This window comes from Ursus maritimus, unplaced genomic scaffold (assembly GCF_017311325.1).
Source record: "Ursus maritimus isolate PB19 unplaced genomic scaffold, ASM1731132v1 scaffold_2, whole genome shotgun sequence".
In the NCBI taxonomy this organism is placed as follows: Eukaryota; Metazoa; Chordata; class Mammalia; order Carnivora; family Ursidae; genus Ursus; species Ursus maritimus.
Genome location: NW_024424452.1, coordinates 24,379,604 through 24,396,032, shown reverse-complemented (window position 1 = coordinate 24,396,032; position 16,429 = coordinate 24,379,604). Strand labels below are relative to the sequence as shown.

At 42.0% G+C, this 16,429-nt stretch overlaps 1 protein-coding gene across 2 annotated transcripts in view; it reads left to right on the top strand.

Moving 5' to 3' along the window:
• The first annotated feature begins 3 nt into the window (after positions 1–3).
• IQCK (IQ motif containing K) overlaps positions 4–16,429 on the top strand; it is a 119,658-nt gene continuing 103,232 nt past the window's right edge. For both annotated transcript variants that reach the window (XM_040635261.1, XM_008696959.2), the window contains exons 1-4: positions 4–190; positions 8,375–8,439; positions 10,043–10,172; positions 11,117–11,214. In XM_040635261.1, the coding sequence (XP_040491195.1) occupies positions 4–190; positions 8,375–8,439; positions 10,043–10,172; positions 11,117–11,214 (480 nt within the window). The remainder of the gene's footprint in view (positions 191–8,374; positions 8,440–10,042; positions 10,173–11,116; positions 11,215–16,429) is intronic.

Here is a 16,429-nt window from a genome sequence, read left to right as displayed (position 1 = left end):
GCCATGGCTGCACCGGGTCTGGAGAGTAGTCGCACCGCCCAACGCGAGGAGCCTAGCGGCTCCACAGAGTCGTCGGACCCTGTCCGGACGCCAGTGCCCATGGCGTCCACCGCGTCGCCCGAGCTACCCGTCTCGCCAGGACAGGGCGTGGAGCCTCCGGGCAAGAACCTGTGGGAGCAGATCTGCGAGGGTAGGCAGCCCGGGTCTGCAGAGGGGCGGGACTCCCCAGGCGGAGGCCGCGTTTACTGGGCGCCTACCGTGCTCCAGGTGCCTGACGTGCGTGGGCTCCTTGGTAGCCGCGCCACAGGCCCGCCGGCATCTCCATTTCACGGACCGGGAAACTGAGGCTCCGAGACTTTTGTCCGAGATTACGCAGCGCAGTCTCGCACCTTGATTCGTAGTCAGGTTAAAGCCAGGGGAGCCAGAGTAAAGCGGAACAAAGAGGACCCAGTGGTGTGGACAGTGGCTCTCAAACCTCACTTAATGAATAGGAAAAAATCGCTGGGGCAGAGATGGGGAATTTGGTTAGAACGTAGGTTCGCAGTTCCTGCCCACAGATCCCGTAACCAGGTGCAGGGAATTTGCGCTCTTAACGTGCATCCTGGGTAATTCTGATGTAGTTAAGTCTGTAGCCCACATGTTGAGTAAACATGGTCTATACAGATTTGGGTTTTAATCCCTCTCCACGTCTGATCTTCCTTAAAATCCCCAAATGGAGTTTAGCTCAACTTCTTTCGCGGCCCTACACGTACTCTTGGTCATGAGGCCTTACAGTACTGTCACATATGTTGGGCAAGTTATTGCCCTTTCTGTAAAGTGAGCATAATATTGACATCTATTTTATGGTGTTAGGAGCATTGCAGCGAAGTAGTCACAGAAAGTGCTTAGCAAACTGCCCTATATCCAGCAAGAGTTCAATAAGTGTTCGCTCTTAAAAAATAATATTGAGTGGGTTTTTTTCTCTCCTAGGTTCTCTCAAGGTCAGGAACTCCTTTTTATTCTTGTGGTTACTATCACTGTCAGCTGTCTGAAACAGCATTTCCCAGAACTTTCAAAAATAGTAGCCCTATTGATTGATCATGTTGTACACCTGAAACTAATTTAATGTTGAATTTAAGTTATATCTCAAAAATATGTGGTAGCTACTAGCCACATAGTTTTGAGTGCTTAAAATGTGGTTAGTGCATTTGGGACTCAAATTTTTTATTTTGTTTAAGTTTACCAAAATTAAATAGCCACTTGTGGCTAGTGGCTACCATATTGGACAAGCCAGTAAATGTTTGTTGAATGGAAAAAAGAGTGAATGCACCAATATATGGAAGAAGCGGAAAATACAGAGGAGGAAGAGAATAGTGGACCCAGAGTTGATAGATAACCCTCAGTGGCTGTTTCACCTCCCATCCAGTGCTTGAATTCCTTTTCCAGCATCACATTATATTTAGAAAAATCTGTTTCATCTTGAATGTTCTCCTTGTAATTTCTATCCTTTGGTCCTTACCCCCTTGGTGCCGTGACCCAAGTTGCTCACTCTCCCAGAAAGAATCCGTTCATATTTGAAGGTACTTGTGGATGTCTTTTCCCCAAAAAAGTGAAAGATGTTTTGACTTCTCCAAGCCAAACAGCTCTTCCATAATAGAGTTTATTACTGGTGTGTTGTTTAAGAGAAACTGCTTAGCTACCTCAAAGGGCTGATGTGAGGACCGGGTAAGAAAATGTATGTGAAGTTGATTAGCATAGTGTCAGGCATTTAGAAAGAGCTCGATAAATGTTCATTGTTGTTAACAACGAAACATGGTTTGCGTTGTGTTTTAAAGTCATGAGATTATTTTGGTCAAATAGCCCTGTAGGGAGAAGGCAAAGACAAAGAGGTGTGGTGCTCTCTAAAAATCAAGTGAATTGATGCTACTCACAAAGTGACAGAATTACATTGTGAAGTTAATGAGGTCGAAGATGGTGAATTATACACTCAGGCACTATCATGATTATTATAACCCAGATGAATTTCTTAACCATTCTAACATGCAGTTTTCTATAACAAACGTATAGTGAGTAAGTTTAGTGCCTCACAACAAACATGAAAAACAGGCTTTGTGGTAATCCTATGTTTGAGGTTGAGTGTTACATTCTATTAGTATATCTCCATTTAAAAAGCAACTTATCACAGCAAATAGACCTGTGAGAAACTCAATTTCAGGAAGGAGAAATACAGAATAGGTAAATATCTGACTTAAGACTGCCCTACCTGGCTGATGCTGTGTGTGTGTGTGTGTGTGTGTGTGTGTGTGTTTATTTATATAACCTGACAACTTGTAATTGTTCTTTAATTTTCCCGACTTTCCAGGGATGACTACCTCTGAGCTTTGTATCCTCAAAGGCACTTGTATCAATAAAGTTCTTTCCTGCCAACGCTTCTAATTAAATCTTATTATTGTTTGTGACATGATTTTTAACTATGGTTTTAACCAAGACTGAGTGAAAGTATTGGGGAGCTTACAGTCTTCTATTTTAATATTACTGTTATTACTCTCATCAGCATCCTCATTATTGCCATTGGTTCATTACTCCAAATACTCTCCAACCTCAACCTTAGAGCTGTTGTAAAATCAGGTTCCTCCATCCCACCTGCCAGATACCAACATGGACCAGCTCTGAATCAGTGCTTGTAACCCTAGTGCAGCTGCTGAGTACAGCTGGAGAAAAGTGACACCAGGGGGCTCTCACAGTGCCTATCAGTCAACATCCCTCAGTGCCTTCTTCCACTGCCCCCATCTACCAGCCCCAAGTTTCTATTCCCCCTCCTCAAATGTTGGGTGATACCACTTAGTAAATGTAGGAGGCATCCATTGAGAAGAGTCAGGCATTTGGAAGTGGGGAGGGAATCCTTCAGCTTCCTTATACCGATAAACATATTTGCATCTGCACACATACGCTGCTACCGACAGCTCAGCCTACATCTGTGCTTTGGTACCATCCTCTTGCCATCCCAGGATCCTGCTCACTCACCCCCTTTCCACCCCTTTTCCTTCCGAACATCCTTTGGTCTGTCATCTTGAAAACCTCTCCCTTAGCATATATTATCTTCTAGCTCTTGTCTGTCCCTTTTCTTCTCTGAGCCAAGCTTCTGGAAAGAACACACTGCCCTTGTTCACACCATTGTCATGCCTTTTATCAACCTAGTGCAGACTAGCTCCTACTTACCTCATGGTTCCAGTGAAATTATTATCTCTTCTGTCAACATATCTACCATGTTGGAAACTGTTTTAAGTGCTGGGCTAGGAATGACTCCAGGCACTATTCTAGACACCAAACAGCTTTGCGTCTCAATGAGCGTCGCCATCATTCACTCAGGTACCCTGTCCAGAAATCAGAGATTCATCTTAACATGTTTCCATTCACTTTTCACGATCCCCACATACATCCAATCCCTGCAGATTCTACCTGCTTAACATTTGTAAGCCCCAACTCCTCACCCCCTAGTTCTCACGGCTGCTGCTTTAGATCAGGCCCTTACCACATCCTGTTTGGATTGCTGCTGTAGCTTTTTAATTGCAGAAGGCCTCTGTCCATACCTTCTTCCACAGGAACCTCTCTCAAATTTCAATCTGATCACATCATGCCTTGACCTACAATGATTTTCATAGCTTTCATGGTAAACAAACTCTTTAGCTTAAGACCTAAGCCCCTTCATGATGTGGTTCCTGTCTTTTTTTTTTTTTTTTAGGTTCATCACCTACCATTTGCTCAAATCATACTAATGGCAACATTTATTGAGCTGCTCTATGTGCCAGACACTGTGCTAGATGCTTTTCCTCTCATTTAAACCTCATAGCAACTCAGGGAGGGTTTTGCTTGTTGTACAGACAAAATTGAGGAACTTGAGGCAGAGTTAAGGAAACTCATCCGAAGTAAGTGACAGAACCAGGCTTGAACTGAGATGTGTGTGTCACTCAAATCCAAGCCCTTACACAACATACAGCATGCTTCAAAGTGTAGCCTGGGAACACCTGCGTCAAAATCTGAATTACTTGTTAAAATGCAGATTCCTGTGCTCTGTCCTGGACCTGATGAGTTAGACTCCTTGGGGGTGAGTCCTTAAGCTCTGCATTTTAAATAAGCTCTCCAGGTGAGGTACAAAGCACAGTGCTACTGTTCTGTACTGTGTACTTTTAGCCACAAGAAATAATTCCTGCAATGCGCCATATTGTTCTACTCCTCCATGCCTTGCCCAAGCTTTGCCTCTTACTGGAACGTCTCTCCTTCTCATCTTTATCTTTCAAGACTCAGCCTAAGTGACCCCCCTTCTAGAAAGCCTTCTCTTGTTCCTCACACTGATTTTTGAAGCCCTTTCTCCTCACTGCACCGAGAGCACTGGGCATAGCCCCCTCCGGCAGCATTTTCTGCATCTCAGAGGCATCGGTTTACTGCTCATCCCCTCACCAGAACATAAGCTCCTCTGCACTTGTCATCTGTCCCTCCAGCAACTGGCACAACCCCTCGCTGTAGCGTCTACTGGCTAAGTGTTCATTAGATTCACCCCCCCCCCACCTCCCTGATCCATCCCTTTCCGACATTGTTCCCAATGTTTCAGTTAGGAACTGTTGCTGTTTCAGTTCGGAACACGTTCAGTAGCAAATCAGAGACAGTCTAATAGTGGCCTGAGCAAAAAGGATGTTTCATTATCTCATATCCTTAGGAACATAGAGGGGACAGGCTCCAATTTTGGCAGAAAGGCTCCACGCTGCCAATGGGGTTATAGGTTCTTTCTGCCCTACCTCTTGCAGAATGTTGCCTTTGTTGTATAAAGTGAGTAACCACTTTTACTTGTTCTTAGTGTTCACTGAATATGCATGTAACATTAAATTCCCCTAATCAATTAACCCACTTTACAAGCTTCGGTAACTAAAAAATTATAAACATTTCTAAGTTTAATATACCTGGTTTCTTAAGCATTTCTAATGCCAAACAGACAAGCAAATTTTCTAAGCACTGAAGCAGCTCTTAGAAACTGAATGAATCACATCATAGTAAATGAAGTTACTTTAATGAGTTCAATACTCTACAAGCTTAATCAAATTCATACAAACTCATATGGTTCAATGTAAAAAGCATCAGTCTGTAATCAATTACATATTTTAAATTGAAATCATAAGGCAAAAGTGACAAGTTCTCAAATATGCCAGATTCTCAAACATTACAGGGGCTTGAAATCACAAACACATCATATTGTCCTGAAGATAATGTATTTTCCCATACTTCTACATAATGATTTCAACTATATATCTTTTGCAGTCATATGATGAAAAAGTTTGTATCTTTTCCATCAAATTTAATTGAACTCCTGAGAGATCTCCTTGGAACAACTCTAAATAGAAAAAATATAAATAAATAACAAAGAAATGCAAAAAAAGCAAAATATTATATATATATGTATATATATATACATATGTGATTGGTAATACTCCGGAGAAACAGTCTTACTATTAGGAGTATAAATTGTAAACTTTTTGGAGGAACATTTGGCAATTTGGCTGAAATTTTAAATTATTTTTTCCTTTAACAGAACAATTCCACATCTAAGAATTAATACTATAAAAATACCTCCTTTCCAATCGATGATGTATATATAGTGATGCTCCTAGCAGCATTGTTTGTAGTAATGAAAAATTGGAAACAACCTAAACACCCACTAAGGGTACACTGGTTAAATAATTGTGGCATATCATATATGTAGCAACCTAGAAAGATGTCCAAGATTCAACATCTAGAATGGTTCTTGGTCCATAGTAAGCTCTCAATAAGTGTGAACAAACATATAGATAAAGGATCAAAAGTAACTTGCTATATTCTTCATTTTGTTCATTCATTCATTCAGCAAGTATTCTTTGGGAATATGATGGTGAGCATAAACAGACCCAGACAATTTCCCTCACAAAACACACAGTCATTAATATTTACAAATTTCAAACAAAGATAAAACTGATAGGAATTATGAAGAAAAAGGACTGTGTGATGGGGTTCTATACTTGGATGATTTGACGTGGTCTGAGGTCTAACATAAATATATTTGTGTATTATATACATATGTTAGTAAATGTTGAAATACAGTGGTTATGGGTTGTAATGGGATTGGATGTGACTTACACTCTTTACGTAAGACAGGTCTGTATTATTTAGAATTTCCTCATAATAGCATGTATTGATCTGTAATCAGACAAAGCTCTAAATGTATATATCCTAAATCTGAATAAATAGTTTTCATACCATGTTGGTGTTTGTCAAAGGTTTGGGGAAGAAGAGTGAATTTACATGCTTGCTTGAGAGGAAAGCAAAGTGGTAGAACTCAAGCTGTTATGGTGGGCAGAATCCTAAGATGGCTTCAAGGATTCCTACTCCCTACTGCACATACCTCCTAGTCATTCAGTCAAACACAAATCTAGGCTTTGCCATCCAGGGATTTTCCAGATGTAATTTAAAGTTTGTCATCGGGGTGCCTGGGTGGCTCAGTCATTAAGTGTCTGCCTTCAGCTCAGGGAGTGATCCCGGAGTCCTGGGATTGAGCCCCACATCGGGCTCCTCCGCTGGGAGCCTGCTTCCTCCTCTCCCACTCCCCCTGCTTGTGTCCCCTGTTTCGCTGGCTGTCTCTCTCTCTCTGTCAAATAAATAAATAAAATCTTAAAAAAAAAATAAAGTTTGTCATCAGTTGACTTTAACAGGAAGATCACTGTAGGTGGGCCTAACCTAATCGAGTGAGCCCTTAAATCAAAGTCATCAAAGCAGAACATACTCCTCTTCGCCTTGAAGTAGCAACTAACCATGGTGAACTGTCCATGACAAGGACCTGAGGGTGGTCTCTAGGAGCTGAGAGTCGCATCAACAAAAAGAAAATGGAGACTTCAGACCTACAGCCACAAGAAACTGAATCCTGCCAACAACCAGTGATCTTAGAAGAGGACCCAACCCTCAGATGAGATCACAACCATGAATGGCCAACACCTTGATTTGAGCCTGATGAGATCCTGACCCATACCCAGACTCCTGACCTGCAGGAACTGTGAAATAATAAATTTGTGTTGTTCTATGTTGCTGAATTTGTGGTAATTTTTTACATAGCATTAGAAAACTAATATAGCTGGTACTCGGAATCAAGATTGCTTGCAACCTACAGGCTGGCATACTGGTCCCCAGCCTGATACCTAGGAGTTAAAAAAAAAAAAAAGTCAAGAGATGTTTCACTGACAAGGAAGTAGAACAGAACATGTGTCCAATACAATTTTATTCATTCCATTGGTACCATCTTGCCCAGAAACTGTTTTTCCTCATTGCTGCAAAGTGACTATGCATTTGCCATTAAAACATTGACTTTTCCAGAAATATTTTTACCACTCTCTTAGGGATGTAACTAATATAGCCCAGGAGCATTTCTGTCCCTCTCCGTGCAATAGTTCTTGTTACCCCACAGAACTTGTATGGACTGTTCTTTGCATTAGGCTCTCCAACAGGTTGACTGTGAGCAGTCTTGAAACCTGGCAATCATTCTCTACATCACTGCACATTAGAATCAGCTGGAAAGCTTTAAAAATTCTGATTCCCAGGCCTCCACCCTAGACCCATTGAATCAGAATTTCTGGACTTGGGCCCAGACTTTGGTATTTTCCAAAAAGCTCCCCAGTGATTCTTGTGTGCAGCCAGGATAGGAAGCTATAGGAGTTCACGGCAGAACTACTCCCACTGGTGCATACAAGTCACCTGGGATCTCGTTAAAATGCAGGTTCAAATTCAGCAGATCTGGGGTGGGTTTGAGGTGTTGCATTTCTACCTTCCCAGAGATGCCAATGCTGCTGGTTCTGGGGCATACTTTGAGTAGCAAGGTCTTTATGGGATTGCTTTTCCAAATGCGTACCCCAATCAGGCTGTCCTACCTTCATGCTCATCCTCATGACTGCAAGAGACAGCTCATCTCTCTGTCACTTTTATTCTGTCCTCCCATCATGTGCTCCTCTTCTTCCTTTTCTCCCCTCCTATCCTGAGTAGCTACTGGTATCTTCCCTTAGCCTCCCTCCTATTCTCTTCCTCCTTTTATTCCATGTAGTTATCATAACTTGGGGGCAAAATCTAAAGTTGTACCTTCTCAGCAAAAGAGTCTCAGACTCTTACATAAAGCCTTGACTCTGTCATACAGGAGAACAATAATCTCTTATCCATTTTAAATAAGGAGGTTCACAGGAATTATTATCCTATAGTAGCTAGTTGTTTTCATTTCTATAAACCACCAACCAAAATAAAATTTAAAAATGTTTTGTTCGGAGGAAAGGAAATTGCATCACAAACTGCAATGAAGTATGGAATTGAGGATTTTTTTTCCCATTCCCTTTAGAGTATGACGCTGAGCTGCCTCCCTTTCCAGAAGGATATAAAGTCAAGCAAGAAGCTATGATTACTGTGAGTATCACCCAGGCCCCAACCTAAATGAAAGGCTCTTAAATGAGAACAGTGCCAGTGTCATGAGTTAGAGAGGTGGGAAAGGGAAGGCACTGGAATTAGAACCAGAAGTTGGGGCCAGTCCTAGCTCTACTACTAATGGTGTGACTTAAAGGCCATCATATAACCTCTCTGAGCCTCAGTTTCCACATCTGTTAAATGGAACAGTTAATCCTTGACTAACTCACGGGACCTCTGTGGGGCTCAAATGACAAATTGGATGAGAAAGGTCTTTGCGAAGGAGTCAACACTTGTCCATGTTGGGGACACTTGGGGATAGAGCACGTTTCTCTATGCGTGCCAGCGTGGGTAAGATTAAAAATACTGTACTAAGAGGGCCAAGGACAAGGCAGCCAGGAAGGGAGGCCCCCAGGCAGTATACTTGGAGTAAAATAGGGGCTTAATGGAAAAGAGCAAGGCTCTGAGAGAGTGAGATTATTGAGCAGGGTCACAGAGATAGGACCCAAACCTAAGTCTCTAGACCTCCAGTAGGTTGTTGCAGCTGCCACTACTAGAGATTCTGTGTCTAAGAAATTTCTTGGCCTTTGTGATTGTTCTTTTTTCACAGTGTCCTGTTCTTGCTCTGTGGATGTAATGCTTTCTCAAATTTCTCCGCAGATAGCAATTACAGTTCCCTTCCCTGAATTGTTTGTGCTTCCTCCAGAGTCAGTTTTTCTTTGTAGGTTTTGATCTCTTTTATGCTGTTGATGTTCTTTATCTGTGTAGAGAACTTTTGTTATTTATTGAAAAATTTAAAATGGGGATCTGAGTGGATTTTTCTACGTAGCTGGTATGATTTTCTTCTACTGTTGTACGTGTGGGTTTATCTTCTGGATAAGTCTCTTCTCTGGGTAGAAATATTGACTAGGAGCTCGTGGGGAGTGATTGTCTACTAGAAGACTTTTCTTCAGGGTTGCAGGCAGAGAGCCTCCAAATCAATGGTGAGCTGCTTTTTTCCCCCCCTTTTGGCTACCAGCTTGGCCAGTCCTTGGAATCATTGGAAATCACTGGAGTCATTGGGAAGGAGGGAGAACTGGTTATAAAATGCTGGTGGGAATGGAGCTTTATGTATATTGAAAGGGGCGGAAGCAGAAGGAGGGGGAATGTAGACAGCAGGCCAGTGGAGCCCCAGCTGGATTTTCACTTAACCCCTCCTGTTTATCATTCCCTTTCTCATTCCCATCCTCTGAGGAATCGAACCCCTAAGAATGGAGTTTTGATGGGAAGAGGGACTCCCATCCACTGGGGCAGTTTCCTCCTGAGGATCCTAGGCTGCCATTCCCTCTCTTATTTGACCACAAAGCTTCATCCCTGTTTCTTTTGGAAATGTTTGCAAATCTTTCACCCACTTATAGTCCTCTTGTTCTTTTCTCTGTTAGGGCTTTATTCCTTGATTGTCATTTATAGGTGTCTCAGAAGAGAAGAGGGACAAAGATTTGTACTCATTATGCCCCTTGAACCTGAAGTTAATACAGAATTTTATACTTTGTTAGGTTATACAGGAAAATACAGTTATTTAAACTATTTATATGAATTGGTTCCCTCCCCAACTTCCCCCCATCAGGTTTCACCGTTAGAGGAAACAGTTCTCCATGGCTTCAATACAGAGCACCTTTATTCAGTTCCTCATTTGACCATGGACTCACATGTACCCTGTCCTCAAGTTAAATTAGAAACAGTCGATCCCAAAACATGTAAGTAAGGAGGTGAGATTTTGTGTTTTATAATTTGGGGCTTGTAGCATTGCAAAACCACAGGACGGGGGTGGGGTGGACAGATCTCAGGGAGACCACAAAAATATGAAAGAATATGTTATTTTAATTTTTATTTAATTTTTATTCTTAAATATATATCAGAATTTTATTTTACTTTTTTAATTTTTAAGTAGGCTCCATGCCCAACTTGGGGCTTAAACTCACGACCCTGAGATCAAGAGTCACATGCTCTACTGACTGAGCCAGCCAGGCGCCCCTAAATTTTTATTTTTCAGAGAAGTACCTTTATCCCACTGTTTTATGTCTAAGGTTGAAATATAATAAAGATGATAAATAACAACAAGTATACCTTGATTCTACCTTAAAATCAAAGGGGGGAATGTAAAAAGTGGATGAAAGTATCACACTGCCCTGCATTGTGGGTTGAAGTCAGAGGTGTAGTCTTTCTACATCTTCTCCCTGGGCCCAGTTCCTCTGGCCCACTCTGGTGCCAGACCTCTCCTACCGCTTTGTTCTGTTCTCTCTGCTAGCATGCTTTGGGTCTTGGCAACCACGACCACCACCATAACTGTGGCCATAAAGCCCCATCCGTTGTACTCCCACCCTGCTCCTCTCCTGCCTCATTGCTACCACATTTCCCTTGCTTATTTTCCCTCCAGCCACACTGGCCTTCTTGCTGTGCCTGTGGCCCCGGCCCTGTGGAGGACCCTGTCTACATCCTCGCCAGTCCACGAGGCTCAGAAAGATATTTTAAGTTTCTTTAATAATACAGCCCAACTCAGCAGTCTGGAGTAAAATGCAACATTTAAGGTCATGCTGTTTCACGGACAGTATCTTTTTTTGGTTCAGAAACAAACATTTCTCCCAGATTCATTTGGGCCATTTGGGATTTTCAATGGGATTTTTTTGTTTGTTTGATTTAGGTTCCCCCAAGGAATATTTGGAAACATTCATCTTTCCAGTTCTGCTTCCTGGAATGGCTAGCCTGCTTCACCAAGCAAAGAAAGAAAAATGTTTTGAGGTCAGTTGCTCTCTGGGGTTTCTTTATTTCTAAATGCTCAGTAATTCATTTTTATCAGATGGTACCTCATTATCTCAGTACCATCAAGTGGTCGTTCTCAAAACAATACCTTTGGGAGGGAGAGCTGTGTTTTGGTCACTCACTCAGCTCCAGCCATGACATCTAGTTTTGCATACACGTGCACTGCCATCTGTCTGGCCACTTGGCTCCAGAGAGGTTTTCTGCCTTCTTGGCCTCCCTGCCTGCCCTTCTCCTGGGTAATTGGCATCTGCCAGGTTTATTGGCTCCTGTTGACTGTGTGTGCAGATTAAAGCTCTCCTTATATTTTATCTGACTCTGGATTGATCTTCCGACCTCTGGCCTCGCCATACTCCACTTCATGCTTAATATCATGTGTGTAGCTTGCTTCAGGAGAGGCCTGGCCCACAGGGAGTGCTTGCTAAGCATTAGTCATGGTCACACTGCAGCCAGTTTTCTGTGTGAATGGAGTTCCAATCCTGGCGCACCCTCCCATAAATACGCGTGTGGAGGCTCCCTCTTTTCCACAGTTGACAGGATACTTTGGGGTGTGTGTGTTCCCTGCACAGTTTTGAATACTAGAGTTTTGGATGGCCCACATGAAGAGAGTAAAATAGCAAAAACACTTAATATTGACCAAGTGCTTGCTCTGTGCCAGGTGCTTTGCTAAATGCTTTACCATTCCTTATTTCATTCAGCCCTTCTAACAGCCCTATGATATTCCTTCTATCAGTGTTATCTGCATTTACAGATGACGAAACAGAAGAACAAAGAGATTTAGGAAGGTGATCAAGATGACTTTGCGGAGTTAGGGTTCAGATCCAGGTTATGATTCAAAAGGATACTTAGAAAATTGGCAGTAACTACAGTGCAAACCTCAGTCAGCTTGCCACATCCCAGGGTCATTAGCTGTTTGGTTGCCCTTCAGCACAGAGTCTCTCTCTGAGAAGAAGTACATACTGCCTGGATGGGGCTTTTATGTACTGAGGAGACACCCATAGCCTCGATGATCCTAATTTCATCCCTCCCAAACAATGCAAGTTGGAGGCTGTCCTCTAAACAGCTCCAAGAAATACTGATTTTTAAAATCCATATCTGTTTTCTGAAGAACAGATTTGTTACTTGCCGTAGGTTTTAAAATCTAAACTGCGTCCACTTATTGTATTTTTTTCATTTGCCCGTTTGGCTTTTCCTGAGGGCGTAATTTCCATCCCGTATTCATAATTGACCTTCCCCTCTGCTGTGTGGTGTTCACAGGTGCAAGGTGCAGCTGGGTGGAATGGTAGTGAGGCCAGGGGCCAGAGAGCAGAGCCCCTAGCCTGACCCTGCCATTGTCAGATGGCTTTGTCTCTCTGGCTTCTGGTCCTGCTGCTAAATGAGGGAGACCAGACAGTCCTGCAAGTCACATTTCAGGGATCTTTCTTTTTCATCTTGCTGTTGGCCCAAGTATATTCAGTATATTCAGTGTGCCGTGCCTTTTATTAGATTGAACAAAGGATGGCACACAACGATTGAACAGTGAAATGAGCACAGTGGAATAACCTGTTTGAATACGCATAAAGAATATCTGTAGCCAGATTAAGTCACCCAAATTCAGTTCTGTTCAACAAATATTTATTAAATCCCACTATGTGCTGATGACTGGGCCAGACCCTAGAGAGGGACACAGAGAGGACCAGCTATGGGCTTGTCTTCAAGAAAACCACAAACGAGCAGTAAAGCCTTTGGTAGCTGAAGCGTTTTTTTTTTTTTTTTCTTCCCTTTATATCTGTTCTCTGAAATAAGAATGGACGTGGGGAAACAGCAAGAGTGGATCTAGGTGCCGTGAACGCACATCTAGACCTTAGCGCAGCTATATTCAACTGTGCAGACTTTGTTCTAATTTCTTCAGCTGTTATTCTTCTAATTTATACTCCTTCAGAGGACACAAAAATCAGCTAAAAGGGCAATAATTAAGATTTTACATAAGAGTTATATCTCTACTGTTTGCCCATAAATAATTTTGTAATGAGGGGGCTAGAAACAGTTTCCAGCCTCCAGGCAATGATAAAACGCTTTTAAAGAACCAGAGAAATTTCTATTTGTATTAGAGATTAATGAGGCATCTTTGTGCCAACTCATATTTCATCTTTGACATCCTGCAGATGAGCTGCCTCTGGGACTAAATGAAACCAGTCTAAACATCAAATGCTGCAGGGTGTTTGAATGGAGCATTAAAGTTTAAATGTTGTAATGAGCAATCAAGGAATGTAGAAAATGTAGGTTCTTAAAACTGTTAGCTTGCAAAAATGGATAAACTTTCAGGACAGCCAGACACACTGGAGTCCAAAATCCTGCTCAACTGCTTCCTTTCAGCGGGACCCTAAGTGATCGGTGAGCCTGGTTCCTCCCCTATTGAAGGGATGGCAGAAAAAAAAGGGTGGGGGGAGGCAGAGGTGCTCCTGTTACCAGGAGGATGAGGAGAAGTATTTAATGAGGTTCACTGGCACCAAGGAAGGTTAGCGTCCTACCCTGCCATCCCTCAGGCTTTGCCCAGAAGCTCAGTAATTTGAATACTACAAATATGCAAAATGGGTGGATTACCATTAACTTCTTTCATTTCCTGATTTAGGATTTCTTAATTAAATCTAATTCCCTCCTTTCTCACCCCCTGGTCATGTAGTCTTTTGTGGGTTATTTTTGAAGGCTTGAAAATTACAGCAACATTTGTCAGACCCGAGTGGAGCTCCTCTTATCCAGATCTGCACAACAGATTTGCATTTTCTCAATTCAGCTGTTCCTCACATCCTGTCAGTGGGAATAGATGCTTAAACTGAATGATAACCAGCCTCCAGCCAGAATTACATAACTGGAGCATTCTTATCCGTCACCCACACTGAACTCGCATCCAAATGACTCTTAGATAGCAGCATAATTCATTGTTTATTGGGGCCATTCAAATTATATCTTGAAACAGCGTTTATGTGAGGTTACTCAAGAAATAATTGCTGATTTGTATTTTGCCCTTAAAATGCTGACTTATAGTTAGGTTTCCTTGCTTTCGTTAGTTTCTGTTTTGTTCTATGATGTAGCTCCAGCAGCGCCTGGGACGTGGTAGGGACCCACTAAATATTTGTTGGATGAAGGAATGAATACGGTTCCTCAAAAGTCAGGACCAACTTTTAAGATAGCAGTTAAGTTATGGGAGCGCTTGTCCATTTGCCCTAGCTATCACACCCAAGAGCTAATTTACTAACTATACCTGCAGTGTCTCAATTTACTGCCTCTGGAGGAGGGTAGACTGTAGGGTGGCTTCCCCTAGAGCTAGAGCTGAGTAAGGAGCCAGTCCTCTAAAATTAAAGGGCTCTCCTAGTAGTTGGAGAGCCAGAGAGTTGAGCAAGAAGCTAGAATTGAAGAATAGTAGTTTCTAGCACTTTAGGGCCCTTACTTTGTGCCAGACACTGTTCTAAGTGTTTGATCTGCAGAAACTCATTTCATCTTCCCAGCAACTCTCCGATGTGGATGCTCTTATTTCCATCTTACAGATGAGGACCCTGCAGCACCAAGGTTAACCAACAAGCTCAAGGGAACAGCTAGTACAGTGGTAGAGCCAAGATTCAAGCCAAGCAGTGCTCTGCTTCCTGAGTCTAGGAGGTTGACACCACCCCAGCTGGTGGTTGGTCCAATGGCTTGCCAAAAGCATGGGCCACATTCTGATACGAAAGATAGGTCTGGAAGCTGTGGAGAAAAGGAGTGTGAATCGGGGCAGATCTGGGGCAGTCACCCAGACCAGGCCCTTATGCAGGCCTCATGGGACAGAATCCTTTATTTGGATTGTCCCGCGAGTACTATGACACTCCAAGGAAAACTGGAGGGAATAAAGCAGAAGAGAGGGCGAAGAGAACAATGAGCAGCACCTAATTACTATGCCATAGAGCACTTGGCCAATTAGACACACACACACACACACACACACACACACACACACACACGAATGAGGCAGTCTATGGTACATGGTCCAGTGGTTCAGAACCCAGCCTCCAGAATCAGACTGACTTTGCTTCCAACCTGACTCGAGCTGTGTAAGCTTGATGATTTTGATTTTGATTAATTCATAATTTAGTTCCTTTATACATTTTAATTCATTATACATTTTAATTCATTTATTCATTTTAAATATTATGAATGGATCTCTGGTGAATTTCATAAAGACCCTAATCAAATGGTTTGCTCATCATTAGATATTTTAATCTTTTTAATGCTCAGAATAAAATTCAGCTCATTTAACAAGCAGATATTTCTCTCATCGTTAATTTTTGGAGGAGGTTACAATTGGGAAACTAAACCGTAGGTGAATGATTTCCATGAATTATCTCAGCCTTAAGATTAGATGAAGACTCTGTTCATTTCCTGAGATGAATTTAACAAGTGAAATAGACTTATTTAATCCTTTCCCAGATAGTTGTTTTCAACTACATATAAAAAGGTCACAGAGAAGGGGTGCCTGGATGGCACAGTTGGTTAATTATCTGCCTTTGGCTCAGGTCATGATCTCAGGGTCCTGGGATCAAGCCCCACATCAGGCTTCCTGCTGAGCGATGAGTCTGCTTCTCCCTCGCCCTCTGCCCCAGTCCACCACTCATGTGTGCACATGTGCTCTCTCTCTCTCTCTAAAATGAATAAATAAAATCTTTTTTTTAAAAAAAAAGAAAGGTCACAGAGATGTAGGTGACATCTGTAAGGCACCAAAGTGACCATCTATAAAGAAAGTCAATGGACTTTTTAGTTTTGCTGTGAAATTAGCTGGGTGCTAGCAATATTTTATATTGTGTTAAACAAACATACTCTGTGACAGGTAAAGAATGGGAAATGATTACTTTGTACAAATAGTTGGTGGAAGTACATCTGTGAATTGACAGTAGATACTGTACAGTCATTTCCTGTGTGTCTACTGCCGTATGCGGTACATAGACCAAACCAAAGGTAAATGAATGTAGATGATACTATCTAAATCTGTTAGCCAATAAGCGTAAAGTCACATATAAGCTGGGGAGAGATGAAAATTTGGAGGCCTTTGCTCCAAAGTATTTTGGTAATTTTTGACAATTTTGTGACTATTTGAAAGTAAGTGTGAATTACTTTTGTAATTATAAAAAATAGAAGTTATAAATAAATAACATTTTCAAACCCATATATTTGACTTTGCTCCCCCATCTAG